The 15,994-nt window shown below is 49.1% G+C and overlaps 1 protein-coding gene across 1 annotated transcript in view; it reads left to right on the top strand.

The window, feature by feature from the left end:
- Positions 1 to 11,104: 11,104 nt before the first annotated feature.
- The window catches only part of nudt14 (nudix (nucleoside diphosphate linked moiety X)-type motif 14), a 115,415-nt gene continuing 110,525 nt past the window's right edge, over positions 11,105 to 15,994 (top strand). Inside the window, exon 1 of the mRNA XM_060829496.1 lies at positions 11,105 to 11,282. Coding sequence (XP_060685479.1) covers positions 11,202 to 11,282 — 81 coding nt within the window. The 5' untranslated portion in view covers positions 11,105 to 11,201. The remainder of the gene's footprint in view (positions 11,283 to 15,994) is intronic.

Genomic DNA, 15,994 nt, shown 5'->3' with positions numbered 1-15,994 from the left:
CCCCCACTAACCCAAACTCCACTCCCGGCACCTTCCCCTGCAACCGCAAGAAATGCAAAACTTGCGCCCACACCTCCTCCCTTACTTCCCTCCAAGGCCCCAAGGGATCCTTCCATATCCACCACAAATTCACCTGCACCTCCACACACATCATTTACTGCATCCGCTGCACCCGATGTGGCCTCCTCTATATTGGGGAGACAAGCCGTCTATTTGCGAAACGTTTCAGGGAACACCTCTGGGACACCCGGACCAACCAACCCAACCACCCCGTGGCTCAACACTTCAACTCCCCCTCCCACTCCACCAAGGACATGCAAGTCCTTGGACTCCTCCATCGCCAGACCATAGCAACATGACGGCTGGAGGAAGAGCGCCTCATCTTCCGCCTAGGAACCCTCCAACCACAAGGGATGAACTTAGATTTCTCCAGTTTCCTCACTTCCCCTCCCCCCACCATGACTCAGTCCAAACCCTCGAACTCAGCACCACCTTCCTAACCTGCAATCTTCTTCCTGACCTCTCCGCCCCCACCCCCACTCCGGCCTATCACCCTCACCTTATCACCCTCACCTTAACCTCCTTCCACCTTTCGTATTCCCAAAGCCCCTCCACCAAGTCCCTCCTCCCTACCTTTTATCTTAGCCTGCTTGGCACACCCTCCTCATTCCTGAAGAAGGGCTCATGCCCGACACGTCAATTCTCCTGCTCCTTGGATGCTGCCTGACCTGCTGCGCTTTTCCAGCGACACATTTTCAGCTCTGATCTCCAGCATCTGCAGTCCTCACTTTCTCCTACTCTAGATATTACCCATGATGTTCTTATATTCCAGTTTGAAAAGTTTATATTCTTTTCTTTGCTTAGAAAGATGGTGATCCATAGGATGTTGTTTTCCAGAAAGGAGAAAGTGGGGCTGCCTACATTTCTATCCTTTTTCCTACCTAGAGTGAGTTCTTAAATTCTGAAGAGAATTGCTCAGTCACAGGTGTTGTGACCATTTGGCGCAAGCAGCAATGTTCTGAATGCAGGTTTGCTGGCTGACTGGAAAGGTCATTCCCAGACGTTTCGTCACCCTACTAGGTAACATTTTCAGTGGGCCTCCGGGCGAAGCCCTGCTGATAATTTCTGCTTTCTATTTGTACAGTTTGGTTACTTTGGGTTGGTGATGTAATTTCCTGTGATGTCATTTCCTGTTCTTTTTCTCAGGGGGTGGTAGATGGGGTCTAACCCGATGCGGTAAGTGTTGGAAAAGGTTATAAGAGATAGGATTTATAATCATCTAGAAAAGAATAATTTGATTAGGGATAGTCAGCACGGTTTTGGGAAGGGTAGGTCATGCCTCACATACCTTATTAACTTCTTCGAGAAGGTGACTAAACAGGTTGATGTGGTGTATATGGATTTCAGCAAGGCGTTCACTAAGGTTCCCCACAGTAGGCTATTGTACAAAATGCGGAGGAATGGGATTGTGGGAGATATAGCAGTTTGGATCAGTAATTGGCTTGCTGAAAGAAGACAGAGGATGGTGGTTGATGGGAAATGTTCATCCTGGAGTCCAGTTACCAGTGGTGTACCACAAGGGTCAGTGTTGGGTCCACTGCTGTTTGTCACTTTTATAAATGACCTGGATGAGGGCATGGAAGGGTGGGTTAGTAAATTTGCAGACGACACTAAGGTCGGTGGAGTGTGGATAATGACGAAGGATGTTGTAGGTTACAGAGAGACATAGAATAGCTGCAGAGTTGGGCTGAGAGGTGGCAAATGGAGTTTAATGTGGACAAGTGTGAGATGATTCACTTTGGTCGGAGTAACTGGAATGCAAAGTACTGGGCTAATGGTAAGATTCTTGGTAGTCTAGATGAACAGAGAGATCGCAGTGTCCAGGTACACAGATCCTTGAAAGTTGCCACCCAGGTTGACAGATTTGTTAAGAAGGCATACAGTGTTTTGGCCTTTATTAATAGAGGGATCGAGTTCCGGAGCCATGAGGTTATGCTACAGCTGTACAAACTCTGGTGCGGCTGCACTTGGAGTATTGTGTACAGTTCTGGTCACCGCATTATAAGAAGGATGTGGAAGCTTTGGAAAGGGTGCAGAGGAGATTTACCAGGATGTTGCCTGGTATGGAGGGAAGGTCTTACAAGGAAAGGCTGAGGGCCTTGAGGCAGTTTTCGCTAGAGAGAAGAAGGTTCAGAGGTGATTTAATAGAGACATATAAGTTAATCAGAGGGTTAGATCGGGTGGACAGGGAGAGCCTTTTTCCAAGAATGGTGACGGTGAGCACGAGGGGGCATAGCTTTAAATTGAGGGGTGATAGATATAGGACAGATGTCAGAGGTAGTTCCTTTACTCAGAGAGTAGTAAGGGTATGGAATGCTTTGCCTGCAATGATAGTAGATTCGCCAACTTTAAGTACATTTAAGTCATCATTGGACAGGCAAATGTACGTACATGGAATAGTGCAGGTTAGATGGGCTTCAGATTGGTATGACAGGTCAGCACAACATCAAGGGCCGAAGGGCCTGTACTGTGCTGTAATGTTCTATGATTGTTGATAGAGTTCCGGGTGGAATGCCGTGCTTCTGGGAATTCTCTTGCTTCTCCTAGAAGCATGGCATTCCAACCAGAAATCTATCAACAAACACATCGAGTTAGACCCCATCTACCATCCCCTGAGAAAAAAAAAGCAAGTGACTTCACCACTGGAAATGTCATCACCAACCCAAAGAAATTCAAACATATAAAAACAAAGCAGGAATTAACAGCAGTGCTTCGCCCGACATCCACTGAAGATGTTACCCAGTAGGGTGATGAAACGTCTGGAAATGAACCTTCCAGCTCAGTGAGCAAACCTACATCCAGAACTTCAATCTGAGGTACAAATCTTCTCAAAAAAAGCAATGATGGGCTTTGAGTTTTTCCATGTTAGTTTATGTCACAAATACCACAAACAGTTAGATTTGTATTCAGTCAGCTATCTGTTAGCTTTTTAAACAACTAACTATGTACATGAGTATGATGTTCAGATTTAGATATACAGTCTTGTATCATGGCCAGAATGCATGAAGTAAGACCCAAGAAAATTACTCTCTTCTCTATTTATGGCTTTAAATTATATTCTTTTTGTTTAAATGTACAGTGATCATATTTCCAGAACTTCTCAGCCTCCCCATGTTGGGTAAACATTCTAAGTCAAGTTGACACAAAGATGAGCAATCTGTCCCTAACAAGCTCTGGACAAAAGGAACTCAATAAGGCTTGTGAGGCATGACCTGCCCCTCAGAAAGCCAATTTCTTCTTACAATGTGAACTTTAATTTTTGAGTGCTTAAGTATGTGAATGCAATAGCACAGCAATTCCCCTATGGTTTCAATGTTTTGTTAATAAACCCTTTCTTGATTCCTCTTTAAGGATTTTGCTGTGATTTTTTTTTTAAATTGGCATTCAAATAAAACCAGGATGTGGGGACAGGCTTCAGTCTCCCTCAGTAAGGGAAATCAAATAAAACTTTACTATCTCAGGCTAAAGAAGGGGAAACAATCTTAATTTCAATTCAAGCAAATGCTGATTAATAAAAACAGAAAGTGCAGCTCAACGACTTACAATCAAAGTCAGCAGATTGGCAGCATTGTGGACAGAGAAACAGTTAGGGGCAGATTAGAATGAAGAAGCTCTCCATCACACCAAGGAAGGTAGACATGGAGGAAGATGGAAGGTCAAAGCTGATAGACAGGCAAAACAGTCCTTCCAGGTGAGACAGAGGTTCACCTGCCTCTCCTCCAACCTAGTCTACTGCATCAGATGCTCCCAATGTGGTCCTCTCTACATCGGGGAGACCAAGCAAAAACTTAGGGAATTGTTAGCCGAGCATCACAGCCGGGCCCACAGAGGGCAACTGGACCTCCCAGTCACTGCCCATTTCAATTCTCCCTCCAACTCCCTTTCCGACATGACCATCCTTGACCTCATCCATTGTCACAACGAACCACTGTAAACTGGAGGAATCGGGGGGATCCAAGATGGCGGCGACCCAGCAAGACTGAGTCCACAGTGCTCTACCCAAAACTTGGGAAAAGTGGGCTATCCACCCCCACCACACTCACTAAACCATTTATAATAATTGTTAACCTTAAATAGTTACCTATTAGTACATCTAAATAGTCTAATACTAGCTGGAAAATGAGTAAAGGGAAGGGAACAGGCGGCTCTAAGAAAGCAGGGACCCCTCCCCCACCCTCTCCCTCTTCAGCTGCAACAAAGGTGTCTTCAGCTACTTCAGGAGATTTACCAATGAAGATGAGCTTTGAGGAGATGTTTGCCAGGTGGGAGGCGAAGATTGATGCTTTTATCGATGAGTCTCGGCAGAGCAGAGAAGCACTATCAGCCGAGCTGCAGAAGCAGGGCAGAGACATTCAGGAATTGGAGTGCCGAGTCAGAGAGGTGGAGTCGAAGGCCGCAGCCTCAGAGACTGGGATAAAATCAACAGCCGACCACATCCGTTTTCTCGAGAATCAAGTCCAGAACCTAGAAAACCACATTGATGACCTCGAAAATCGATGTCGTAGAAAAAATATTCGGTTATTGGGCCTGCCCGAGCAGGAAGAGGGAGGCCAGCTGACAGCATTCTTAGAGCATTGGCTGCCACAACTTTTAAATCTGCATAATGGATCAGGCCGGGTAAGGGTAGAATGGGCCTACCGGGTCACAGTACGTGGGCCCGGCTCAACCCAGCGCCCACGCCCGGTCCTGTTCCAGCTGCAGAGCTATAGGTAGAGGCAGATGCTCCTGGAAGCCTCAAGAAATCTGGGAAAAGATCCCCAAGCTATGACCCACAAAGGATCCAGGATCATGCTGTTCCAGGACTTCTCCCCAGCTTTGGTCCGAAAGAGGAAGGCATTCGATGAGGCGAAGAAGCGTTTAAGGGACTTAAATATCCAGTACTCCTTACGATATCCAGCGACGCTACGCCTTAGCCACGAAGGATCCATATATAACTTCGGATCACCGGAGAAGGCTAAGGAATTCTTGGACTCTCTTAAATAAACTGTAAGAGATTGTGGACGCTGGTCTGCCTTTCCCATTATTTTGGTTTACATCCCTTCATCTTTTCTTATCTTTCCCCCTATGTGTGTATGTATATATATATATATATATATATATATGTTGGGGCGTTTGGTTAATGTTGATGGGGAGAGGTGGTTACCTTATTCTATTTTACTTCTGTTTTTAGGAGCGGGGTTGTTTTTCTTTCCCCTGTTATTTTGTGGTATTATATTTAAGTATTACATGTTGAGATCGTAATCTTATAGTTATATATGGTATTAATATTCCCAAATATATTTAGATGTGGGTGTGGGTGGGGGTGGGGTGTTCACTGTTAACTCTAGCTTTATATTATATTTGAATTCTCCTCATTTTATTGAGGAACACCTGGGTCAAGGGTGGGGCACTGGTTGGAAGAGGGTAAGATGGACTGTGGGAGAGGAAGTGACGCTCCCTGGGAACAAGGGAGAAAATCTCCAATTCGGAATGTTTTATATTTTTTATACTTAGAAAGAGTTTTTTGTTATATTGTTTTGAGTGTATCAGAGAGTCTTTACTTTTGTAAATCTTGTATGCTCCATGCTCGGGATGTTCTAGATAGGGTTTCCCCTCCCGAGGGGTCTCGGATCTGTCCAGATGATTATGGCTGAACAGTCGGTTAAGTGGTGCACCTGGAATGTCAGGGGGAGTAATTCGCCAGTTAAAAGGAAGAAAATATTATCAAATCTTAAGAAGGAGAGAGTTGATATAGCTCTCCTACAGGAGACACACCTGTCGGATAAAGAACACTTAAAATTACGACAGGGCGGATTTGATCAGGCCTTTTTTTCCTCTTTTAATTCAAAAAGCAGGGGAGTCGTTATCCTTGTCCGGAAGAACTTCCCTTTGAAAATTCTAAATCAGATAAAAGACGAATCTGGACGATATATTTTGATTAAAGCCCTCATAAATGGAGAGGAATATGGGATCTTAAATGTGTACTGCCCCCCGGCACACCCTTTAAATTCATAACGGAAGCTTTTTCAAAACTGATGGCCTTTGGTGCCCGTCATACAATTATAGGGGGAGACTTTAATTGTATTATGGATCCGGAAATAGACAGGATTCCCAAGAGTGCCGCTGGAGTATCTCCCAGATCTAGACAACTGGCGGAACTGAATAAAGAATTAGGATTGGTAGATGTATGGAGATGTCTCCATCCACAGGGTAGAGATTTTTCTTTCTACTCTAATCCACATAAATGTCACACAAGAATTGATATGTTTTTTGCCCCATCGATTTTTCTAAACTCTATAGCAACCTGTAAAATAGGTACTATAGCAATCTCTGACCATGCCGCTGTATACATGGAAACTAAGGTAAAGAACAATGGGACATCTGCTCGGCATTGGCGTATGGACCCCTTCCTGATAAAAGATAGCAAATTTTTAAAGTACTTCTCCCAAGAACTTAAAACTTTTTTAGAAATTAATACTGCTACGGCTAGCAATCCGTCAATGATGTGGGAGACCATCAAAGCTTATGCACGAGGTTTGATCATCTCCTATTCAGCGACCCAGAGGAAAATGAAGGGAGAGCAACAGCGTCTGCTCGAAGCTCGCCTAAAAGCAGCCGAAACAGCATACGCTGATAGACCTTCTATCACAAAATTGCAGAGGATTACAGCTCTTAGGACAGCTTTAAACACCGTGCTTACTCAAACGGCTAAAAGGGAAATATTATTTGCGAAACAAAGATTATATGAATATGGCGACAAACCGGGTAGATACTTAGCATTTCTTGCAAAGAAAAAGAAAGCCCCTCAAACTATTCCGACCATCAAGGAAAGTACAGGTACCCTGACTCATGATCATAAAAAGATCAATGCGACCTTTAAAGAATTTTATTCTGAACTATATAGATCGCAGGATTGTGAAGATAGGATTAGGAGGATGCAGTCATTTTTTAAAAATTTGACCTTCCCGGGCCTGACTCCGGAACAGGTGTCGGCCCTAAATACCCCTTTAACAGTCCAAGAAATACTTGAGGCAATTAGGCAACTTCAGAGCGGAAAAGCACCGGGCCCGGATGGTTTTCAAGCTGAATTCTATAAAGAATTTACAGGAATATTGGTTGACCCACTTATGGATATGTGTAATTTTGCGCATAGTCAGGTCTGTCTCCCACCCACGCTGAAAGAAGCAAATATTTCTCTTATCCTCAAAAAAGGAAAAGACCCAGAAGATTGTGCATCTTACAGACCAATATCCTTACTAAATGTAGACTTTAAAATTCTCTCAAAAATGTTAGCACTAAGACTAGAAAGGGTACTGCCATATATTATAAAGGAGGACCAGACGGGATTTATTAAGGGCCGCAGATCATCCAATAATATCAGAAGGGTCTTGAATATGATCCAAGCCTGTCATCAGGGAAAGATACCAGGAGTAGTAATTTCATTGGATGCGGAAAAGGCATTTGATAGGGTTGAATGGTCATATTTATTTTACACATTGGAAAGGTTTGGCGTTGGACAGGTGTTTACCAAATGGGTTTCAACATTGTATAATGACCCCAAAGCAGCTGTTATTACTAATGGGTTAAGATCGGATGGCTTCAGTGTGGGTAGGGGCTGCCGTCAAGGATGTCCTCTCTCACCATTGTTGTTTACACTGATAATCGAACCATTAGCAGAAGCCATCCGGACTGATCCTAATATATCGGCCCCGAGGATTGGTACAGGTAAACACAAAATTACCCTCTATGCAGATGACGTTCTCTTATTCCTCAGTAATCCTTTAATGTCAGTGCCTCATCTAATTCAAGTTATTAATACATTTAGTGCATTCTCAGGCTATAAAATTAATTTTTCAAAATCGGAAGCCATGCCAATGGGTGGTCTGGCTATGATACCCCACTTAATGGACGGATCCCCTTTTCCCTTCCGTTGGTCCCTGGAGGGCTTCTTATATTTAGGTATTTTTATCACGCCAGTATTTGATCAGCTGTATAGGGCTAATTTTGTACAATTAATGGAAAGGATAAGGCAGGACCTCCAGCGATGGAGAGACCTTCCGATTTCCTGGCTAGGGAGAATAGCATTAATTAAAATGAATGTTCTGCCCCGTCTCTTATATCCTATGAGAATGCTCCCGCTGATGCTGCCAAGGCTAGCCCTACGTAAATTATATGGCTGGTTGGGCTCCTTTATTTGGAACCATAGACGGCCCCTTATTAAGCTGAAGAAGCTACAGCTTCCACAGGCAAGGGGAGGACTGGACTTCCCAGACTTTAGGAAATATCAGTTAAGCTCCCTACTAAGTTACATAGCTGATTGGGTTTCATCTGATCCACAATCAATTTGGCTGGATATCGAACCCTCCCAAGTAAAATACCCACTTATTAACCTTTTATTTTCAGATAAGAGGAAAATCATTACAGACCACTGTAAAAATCCCATAATATTAAACACAATTAAGGCCTGGAATATAATGCGGCAAAATGAGGGTAACTCACATAAAACATCCCCCCATGCACCAATAGTAGGCGCATGGGGATTCCAACCGGGGATTACAGATGCCACCTTTAAACTCTGGAGATCCAGGGGCATCTCATGCTTAGGGGACCTATTTAAAGATGGGATCCTGATGTCCTTTGAGCAGCTGCGTCTGAAATTCGGAATACCTAATGGGGATCTCTTTCGATACTTCCAAGTTCGAGATTATATACAGAGGAAGACTACATTAATAGATAGTCTTTATAAATCAGACAGAGAACGTAATGTCTTACGACCAGCGGGGGCATCCTCCGTTAGTACTATATACCATTTGCTACATGATGGAGTCTCAGGAGACATGGATGACCTGCTTAAAACATGGGAGCAGGACTTGGGGCTAGAAATCTCTGAGGATATGTGGAATGACATTTGGGAAAATGCTAGAAGAATTGCTATCTGTAACAGAACTCAGGCTATCCAACTAAAGATACTTCATAGGGCCCATATAGCTCCGGCTCGACTGGCAAAATTTAAGGCAGGAGCATCTCCAATGTGTCCTAAATGCAAAATAGAGGTGGGTACTCTTGTACATTGTCTGTGGACTTGTCAGAAAATCCGCAGATACTGGATTAAAGTGGCAAATACCCTGACAGAAATTTTAGGAACGGAAATTAGGGTGGACCCTGTATCTCTCCTTTTGGGCTTTTCGAACCTCTCATCTCTGGATATGCATGGGAAGAGACTATTTTCTATTCTCTCTTTCTGTGCAAGGAAAAATATTTTGGTGAACTGGGTGGCTGAGGGCCCCCCTGGACTTTCAAATTGGCACAGATTAATTATGGAATGTATCCCCCTTGACTTCCTCACAAATATGGTGCACCGAAAGACTGAATTATTTTATAAAATATGGCAGCCCTTTTTGAATTATATAAATGCAGATATTTCGGCTATCCTAAGAAGGGCTTTTATTTAGTGAAGATTTCAGACCAGGCTGCTCTGGGGCCCCTTAGGAGAGGAATCCTGCGCGAATACGGGTTTTATTATATTTGATGTTTATACATTCCGAGCATGTAAGAGACTTAGGTATACACTCTGGTTAGTTATAGGTTAGATTAGAAGAAAGTTGAGTTTTTTCTTTCTTTCTTTTTTCGTTTCTTTTTTTTTCTTTTTTTGTTTTCTTTCTTTCTCTTTTCTTTGTTAAATTATGACTATTGTATATATGATTTAATTGTACATCAATGTTTGTATTTGAGAGTTTTGTTTATTTTTGTAAATTTGCAAAAATGTTAAATTTCAATAAAAATATCTACAAAAAAAAAATTGGAGGAATCAACACCTCACCTTCCGCCTGGGCAGTCTACAGCCTGGTGGACTCAAAATTGAGTTCTCCGATTTCAAATAATCTCCATTCCCAGTCTCTCTTCCCTCCCTTCCAAATCTCCCTGTCACCAACCGGATTCATTCCTCCAATTGACCAACCAGGTCGTAACCTCTACCTGTCTTCACCTATCCCCACTTCACCACCCGCCCCCCAGCACCCCCTTTATCTGCAGCTCCCCCCACACCCACTCCCAGTCCTGAAGAAGGGTTACACCCAAAATGCTGATTTCTCCACCTCCTGTTGCTGCCTGTCTTGCTGTGTTCTTCCATCCTCCTGCCTATTTACTTTGGATTCCAGCACTGCAGTTTTAAATTGTCGCAGAGCAATAGAAGACTTTCTTGCTCCTTGAGATGACTAACACCCAGACACACCCTGATGGTGACAGACAGCCCATCGAACCTTCGCCCAGCTGGTTCCCTGACCACGCCTTGCACAACCCTTTACCCCAGCACTCCAACCCCAGGAACACAACACCCTCTCCACGGCATAGCCCACCAACTCCCCCATTCACGCCCTTCCTCCACAACCCCTCAGGCCCTTCCCCATCAGGTCCACAGTCCTCGAAGCTCCATCCCCTCCCCCCACAGTCTTACCCCAATACCCCTAAGCACCATCCACCTGAAACCATTGGCCCCCAACCACACCCTCAACAAGGATCCATGTGACCCAATGTTGCCCTGTTGGCCCAGCCACATCACCCAGACACCTGACCAGGCCCCGCCCCCTCACTAGACTCCGCCCAAACAGACGGGGTACACCCATCTCTTGGGAGAACATCATTAGGCCACGCCCCCATCCAGGACGTGCGCTCTAACCAATGACACGACACCAGTTCATCGGGCCCCGCCCCCAAACAAAGCTCCGCCCTTTCCAGGTCCCGCCTCAATAGGGCGCCGCCCCCTCAACAAAGCAACGCCCCCTCACGGAGAATCCCTAATACACCCAAGGCCACGCCCCATCACAGCGACCACGCCCCCTCACAGCGACCACGCCCCCGCACCTACGACGAGACCGAGAGAACACGCTTGGACAAACCACGCCCCCTCAGCAATGCCCCCTACCAAGCCAAACACGACCACGCCCCCTTACTCGAACCACGCCCACAATTAGCCCAAATATAGGCAGACCCCGCCCCCAGCAGCGAGTCCCCGCCCCCAGCAGAGAGTCCCCGCCCCCAGCAGAGAGGCCCCGCCCCAGCGCGGGATGATTGACAGTGTGCTGACCTGTCCCTCTGACTCCCTGACCCCGACGTCCCCTGACTCTCCCCCGGGACACCCGCTCCCTCCGCCCCCGGAGCCGGTGATGGAGAAGCTCCAGGACGTGCGGCTCGGGCCCTGTAAGGATTCCCGCTTCCTGCGGCCGCAGCGGGTTCACTTCACCCAGGTGTGTGCGTGTGGGCCCGGCCTGGGCAGGCAGGAGAGACCGGGGCTTCGGCTGGGCCTAGGCCGCGACCGGGAATAGGAGGCGGGACACAGTCCGGGAGTGACTGGGGATCGGGATACGGACGGGGGGAGCGATCCGGGATCGGGGTACGGACTGTGGGAGTGATTGGGGATCGCGATACACTCTGTGGAAGTGATTGGGGGTTGGGGTACGGACTGTGGGAGTGATCAGGGATTGGGATACGGACTGAGGGAGTGATCAGGTATCGGGATACAGACAGTGGGAGTGATTAGGGATGGAGGTACAGACTGGGAGAGATTGGGGATCGGGATTGGGACTGTGGGAGTGATCGGGGATTGGGATACGGACTGAGGGAGTGATCAGGGATTGGGGTACGGACTGTGGGAGTGATCGGGATCAGGATACGGACTGTGGGAGTGATCGGGATCAGGATACGGACTGTGGGAGTGATCGGGATCAGGATACGGACTGAGGGAGTGATCGGGATCGGGATACGGACTGAGGGAGTGATCGGGATCAGGATACGGACTGAGGGAGTGATCAGGTATCGGGATACAGACAGTGGGAGTGATTAGGGATGGAGGTACAGACTGGGAGAGATTGGGGATCGGGATTGGGACTGTGGGAGTGATCGGGGATTGGGATACGGACTGTGGGAGTGATCGGGGATTGGGGTACGGACTGTGGGAGTGATCAGGGATTGGGATATGGACTGTGGGAGTGATCAGGGATTGGGGTACGGACTGTGGGAGTGATCGGGATCAGGATACGGACTGAGGGAGTGATCAGGGATTGGGGTACGGACTGTGGGAGTGATCAGGGATCGGGGTACCAACTGTGGGAGTGATCAGGGATTGGGATACGGACTGTGGGAGTGATCGGGATCAGGATACGGACTGAGGGAGTGATCAGGTATCGGGATACAGACAGTGGGAGTGATTAGGGATGGAGGTACAGACTGGGAGAGATTGGGGATCGGGATTGGGACTGTGGGAATGATTGGGGATTGGGGTACGAAATGTGGGAGTGATCAGGGATCCGGATACGGACTGTGGGAGCGATCGGGGATCGGGGTACGGACTGTGGAAGTGATCGGAGATCGAGGTACGGACTGTGGGATTAATCAGGGATCGGGATACAGACTGTGGGAGTAATCGGGGATCAGGGTGCTGACTGTGGGAGTGATCAGGGATCAGGTTACGGACTGTGGGAGTGATCCGGGATCCAGATATGGACTGTGGGACCGGTCGATGATAGGGATACGGACTATGGGAGTGATCGCCGATTATGGTACTGACTGTGGGAGTAATTGGGGATTGGGATACGGACTGAGGGAGTGATCGGGGATCGGGATACGGACTGTGGGAGTGATCGGGGATCGGGATACGGACTGCGGGAGTGATCGGGGATTGGGATACGGACTGAGGGAGTGATCGGGGATCGGGGTATGGACTGTGGGAGTGATCGGGGATCGGGATACGGACTGAGGGAGTGATCGGGGATCGGGATACGGACTGTGGGAGAGATTGGGGATCGGGATACGGACTGTGGGAGTGATCGGAGATCAGGATACGGACTGTGGGATGATCAGGGATCGGGTTATGGACTGTGGGAGTGATCGGGAATTGGGGTACGGACTGTGGGAGTGATCTTGGTTGAGTTATGGACTGTGGGAGTGTTCGGGGCTCGGGATACGGACTCTGGGAGCGATCCGGGATCGGGGTATGGACTGTGGAAGTGATTGGGGATCCGGGTACGGACGGTGGGTGCGATTGGGGATCCTGAATGTGGGATTGATCAGGGATCGCGATACGCTCTGTGGGAGTGATTCGGGATCGGGGTACGGACTGTGGAAGTGATCGGGGATTGGGATACGGACTGAGGGAGTGATCGGGGATTTGGATACAGACTGTAGGAGTGATCAGGGGTACGGACTGTGGGAGTGATCGGGGATTGGGGTACGGACGCGGGAGTAATCAGGGATTGGGATACAGACTGTGGGAGTGATCGGGATCAGGATACGGACTGTGGAAGTGATCGGGGATCCGGATACAGACTGTGGGTGTGATCAGGGATCTGGGTACGGACTGTGGGAGAGACTGGGGCTCGGAATATGGACTGTGGGAGTGATTGGGGATCTGGGTATGGACTGTGGGAGTGATCCGGGATCTGGATACGGACTGTGGGAGTGATCCGTGATAGGGATATGGACTCTGGGAGTGATCGGGGATCTGGGTATGGACTGTGGGAGTGATCCGGGCTCCGGATACAGACTGTGGGAGTGATCGGGGATCAGGATACGGACTGTGGGAGTGATCGGGATATGGACTGTGGGAGTGATCGGGATAAGGACTGTGGGAGTGATCGGGGATCGGGGTACGGACTGCGGGAGTGGGCAGGGACCGGGTACAGACTGTGGCAGTGATCGGGATACGGACTGTTGGAGTGATCAGCGATTGGGATACGGACTGTGGAAGTGATTGGGGATCTGGGTACAGATGGTGTGTGCGATTGGGGATCGGGAATGTGGGAGTGATCAGCGATTGGGATACGGACAATGGGAGTGATCGGTGCTCGGGATACGGACTGTGGGAGTGTTCGGGGCTCGGGATACGGACTCTGGGAGCGATCCGGGATCGGGATACGGACTGTGGAAGTGATTGGGGATCTGGGTACAGATGGTGGGTGCAATCGGGGATCCGGGTACGGACGGTGAGTGCGATTGTGGATCCGGAATGTGGGAGTGATCGGGGATCGGGATACGGACTGTGGGAGTGATCAGGGATCGGGGTACAGACTGTGGGATGATCAGGGATCAGGTTATGGACTGTGGGAGTGATCGGGGAAAGTGATACGGACTGTGGGAGAAATTGGGAATTGAGTTACGGACAATGGAAGTGATCGGTGCTTGGGATACGGACTGTGGGAGTGATCAGGGATTGAGTTACGGACTGTGGGAGTGTTCGGGGCTTGGGATAGGGTCTCTGGGAGCGATCCGGGATCGGGGTACGGACTGTGGGAGTGATTGGGGATCTGGGTATGGACTGTGGGAGTGATCCGTGATAGGGATATGGACTGTGGGAGTGATCGGGGATCGGGGTACGGACTGTGGGAGTGATCGGGGATCTGGGTATGGACTGTGGGAGTGATCCGGGATCCGGATACGGACTATGGGTACGATCGGGGATCCTGATACGGACTTTGGGAGAAATCCGGGATTAAGTTACGGACTGTGGGAGTGATCGGGGCTCGTGATATAGACTCTAGGAACAATCCGGGATCGGGATATAGACTGTGGAAGTGATTGGGGATCTGGGTACAGACGGTGGATGCGTTCGGGGATCGGGTAAAGTCTGTGGGTGTGATCGGGGTTCGGAGTACGGACAGTGGGAGTGATCGGGGTTCGGAGTACGGACAGTGGGAGTGATCGGGGATCGGAGTACGGACTGTGGGTGTGATCGGGGATCGGAGTACGGACCGTGGGTGTGATCGGGGTTCGGAGTACGGACCGTGGGTGTGATCGGGGATCGGAGTAGGGACAGTGGGAGTGATCGGGGTTCGGAGTACGGACAGTGGGAGTGATCGGGGATCGGAGTACGGACCGTGGGTGTGATCGGGGTTCGGAGTACGGACCGTGGGTGTGATCGGGGATCGGAGTACGGACAGTGGGAGTGATCGGGGTTCGGAGTACGGACAGTGGGAGTGATCGGGGTTCGGAGTACGGACAGTGGGAGTGATCGGGGTTCGGAGTACGGACAGTGGGAGTGATCGGGGTTCGGAGTACGGACCGTGGGTGTGATCGGGGTTCGGAGTACGGACCGTGGGTGTGATCGGGGATCGGAGTAGGGACAGTGGGAGTGATCGGGGTTCGGAGTACGGACCGTGGGAGTGATCGGGGATCGGAGTACGGACCGTGGGTGTGATCGGGGTTCGGAGTACGGACCGTGGGTGTGATCGGGGATCGGAGTACGGACAGTGGGAGTGATCGGGGTTCGGAGTACAGACAGTGGGAGTGATCGGGGTTCGGAGTACGGACAGTGGGAGTGATCGGGGTTCGGAGTACGGACCGTGGGTGTGATCGGGGATCGGAGTACGGACAGTGGGAGTGATCGGGGTTCGGAGTACGGACTGTGGGCGTGATCGGGGATCAGGATACGGACTGTGGGCGTGATCGGGGATTGAGTTACGGACAGTGGGAGTGATCGGTGCTCGGGATACGGATTGTGGGAGTGATCGGGGACTGGGTTACGGACTGTGGGAGTGATCGGGGACTGGGTTACGGATTGTGGGAGTGATCGGGCTCGGGATACGGACTCTGGGAGCGATCCGGGATTGGGATAGGGACTGTGGAAGTGATTGGGAATCTGGGTACGGACGGTGGGTGCGATTGGGGATCGGGGTGCGCAATATGGGAGTGATTGGGGATCGGGGTACGGTCTGTGGGAATGATCAGGGATCGGAGTACGGACTGTGGGAGTGATGATAGATCCGGATACAGACTGTGGGAGTGATCAGGGATCGGGGTACAGACTGTGGGAGTGATCGGGGATCCGGATACAGACTCTGGGAGTGATCTGGGATCGGGAAGCGGACAATGGGAGTGATCTGGGATCGGGATACGGACTTTGGGTGCGATGGGTGCTCGGAATGTGGACTGTGGGAGCGATTAGCGATTGTGTATGGACTGTGGG

The sequence above is a fragment of the Hemiscyllium ocellatum genome, chromosome 8 (genome assembly GCF_020745735.1).
Source record: "Hemiscyllium ocellatum isolate sHemOce1 chromosome 8, sHemOce1.pat.X.cur, whole genome shotgun sequence".
Lineage (NCBI taxonomy): Eukaryota > Metazoa > Chordata > Chondrichthyes > Orectolobiformes > Hemiscylliidae > Hemiscyllium > Hemiscyllium ocellatum.
This window is presented reverse-complemented; position numbering and strand designations above follow the sequence as displayed.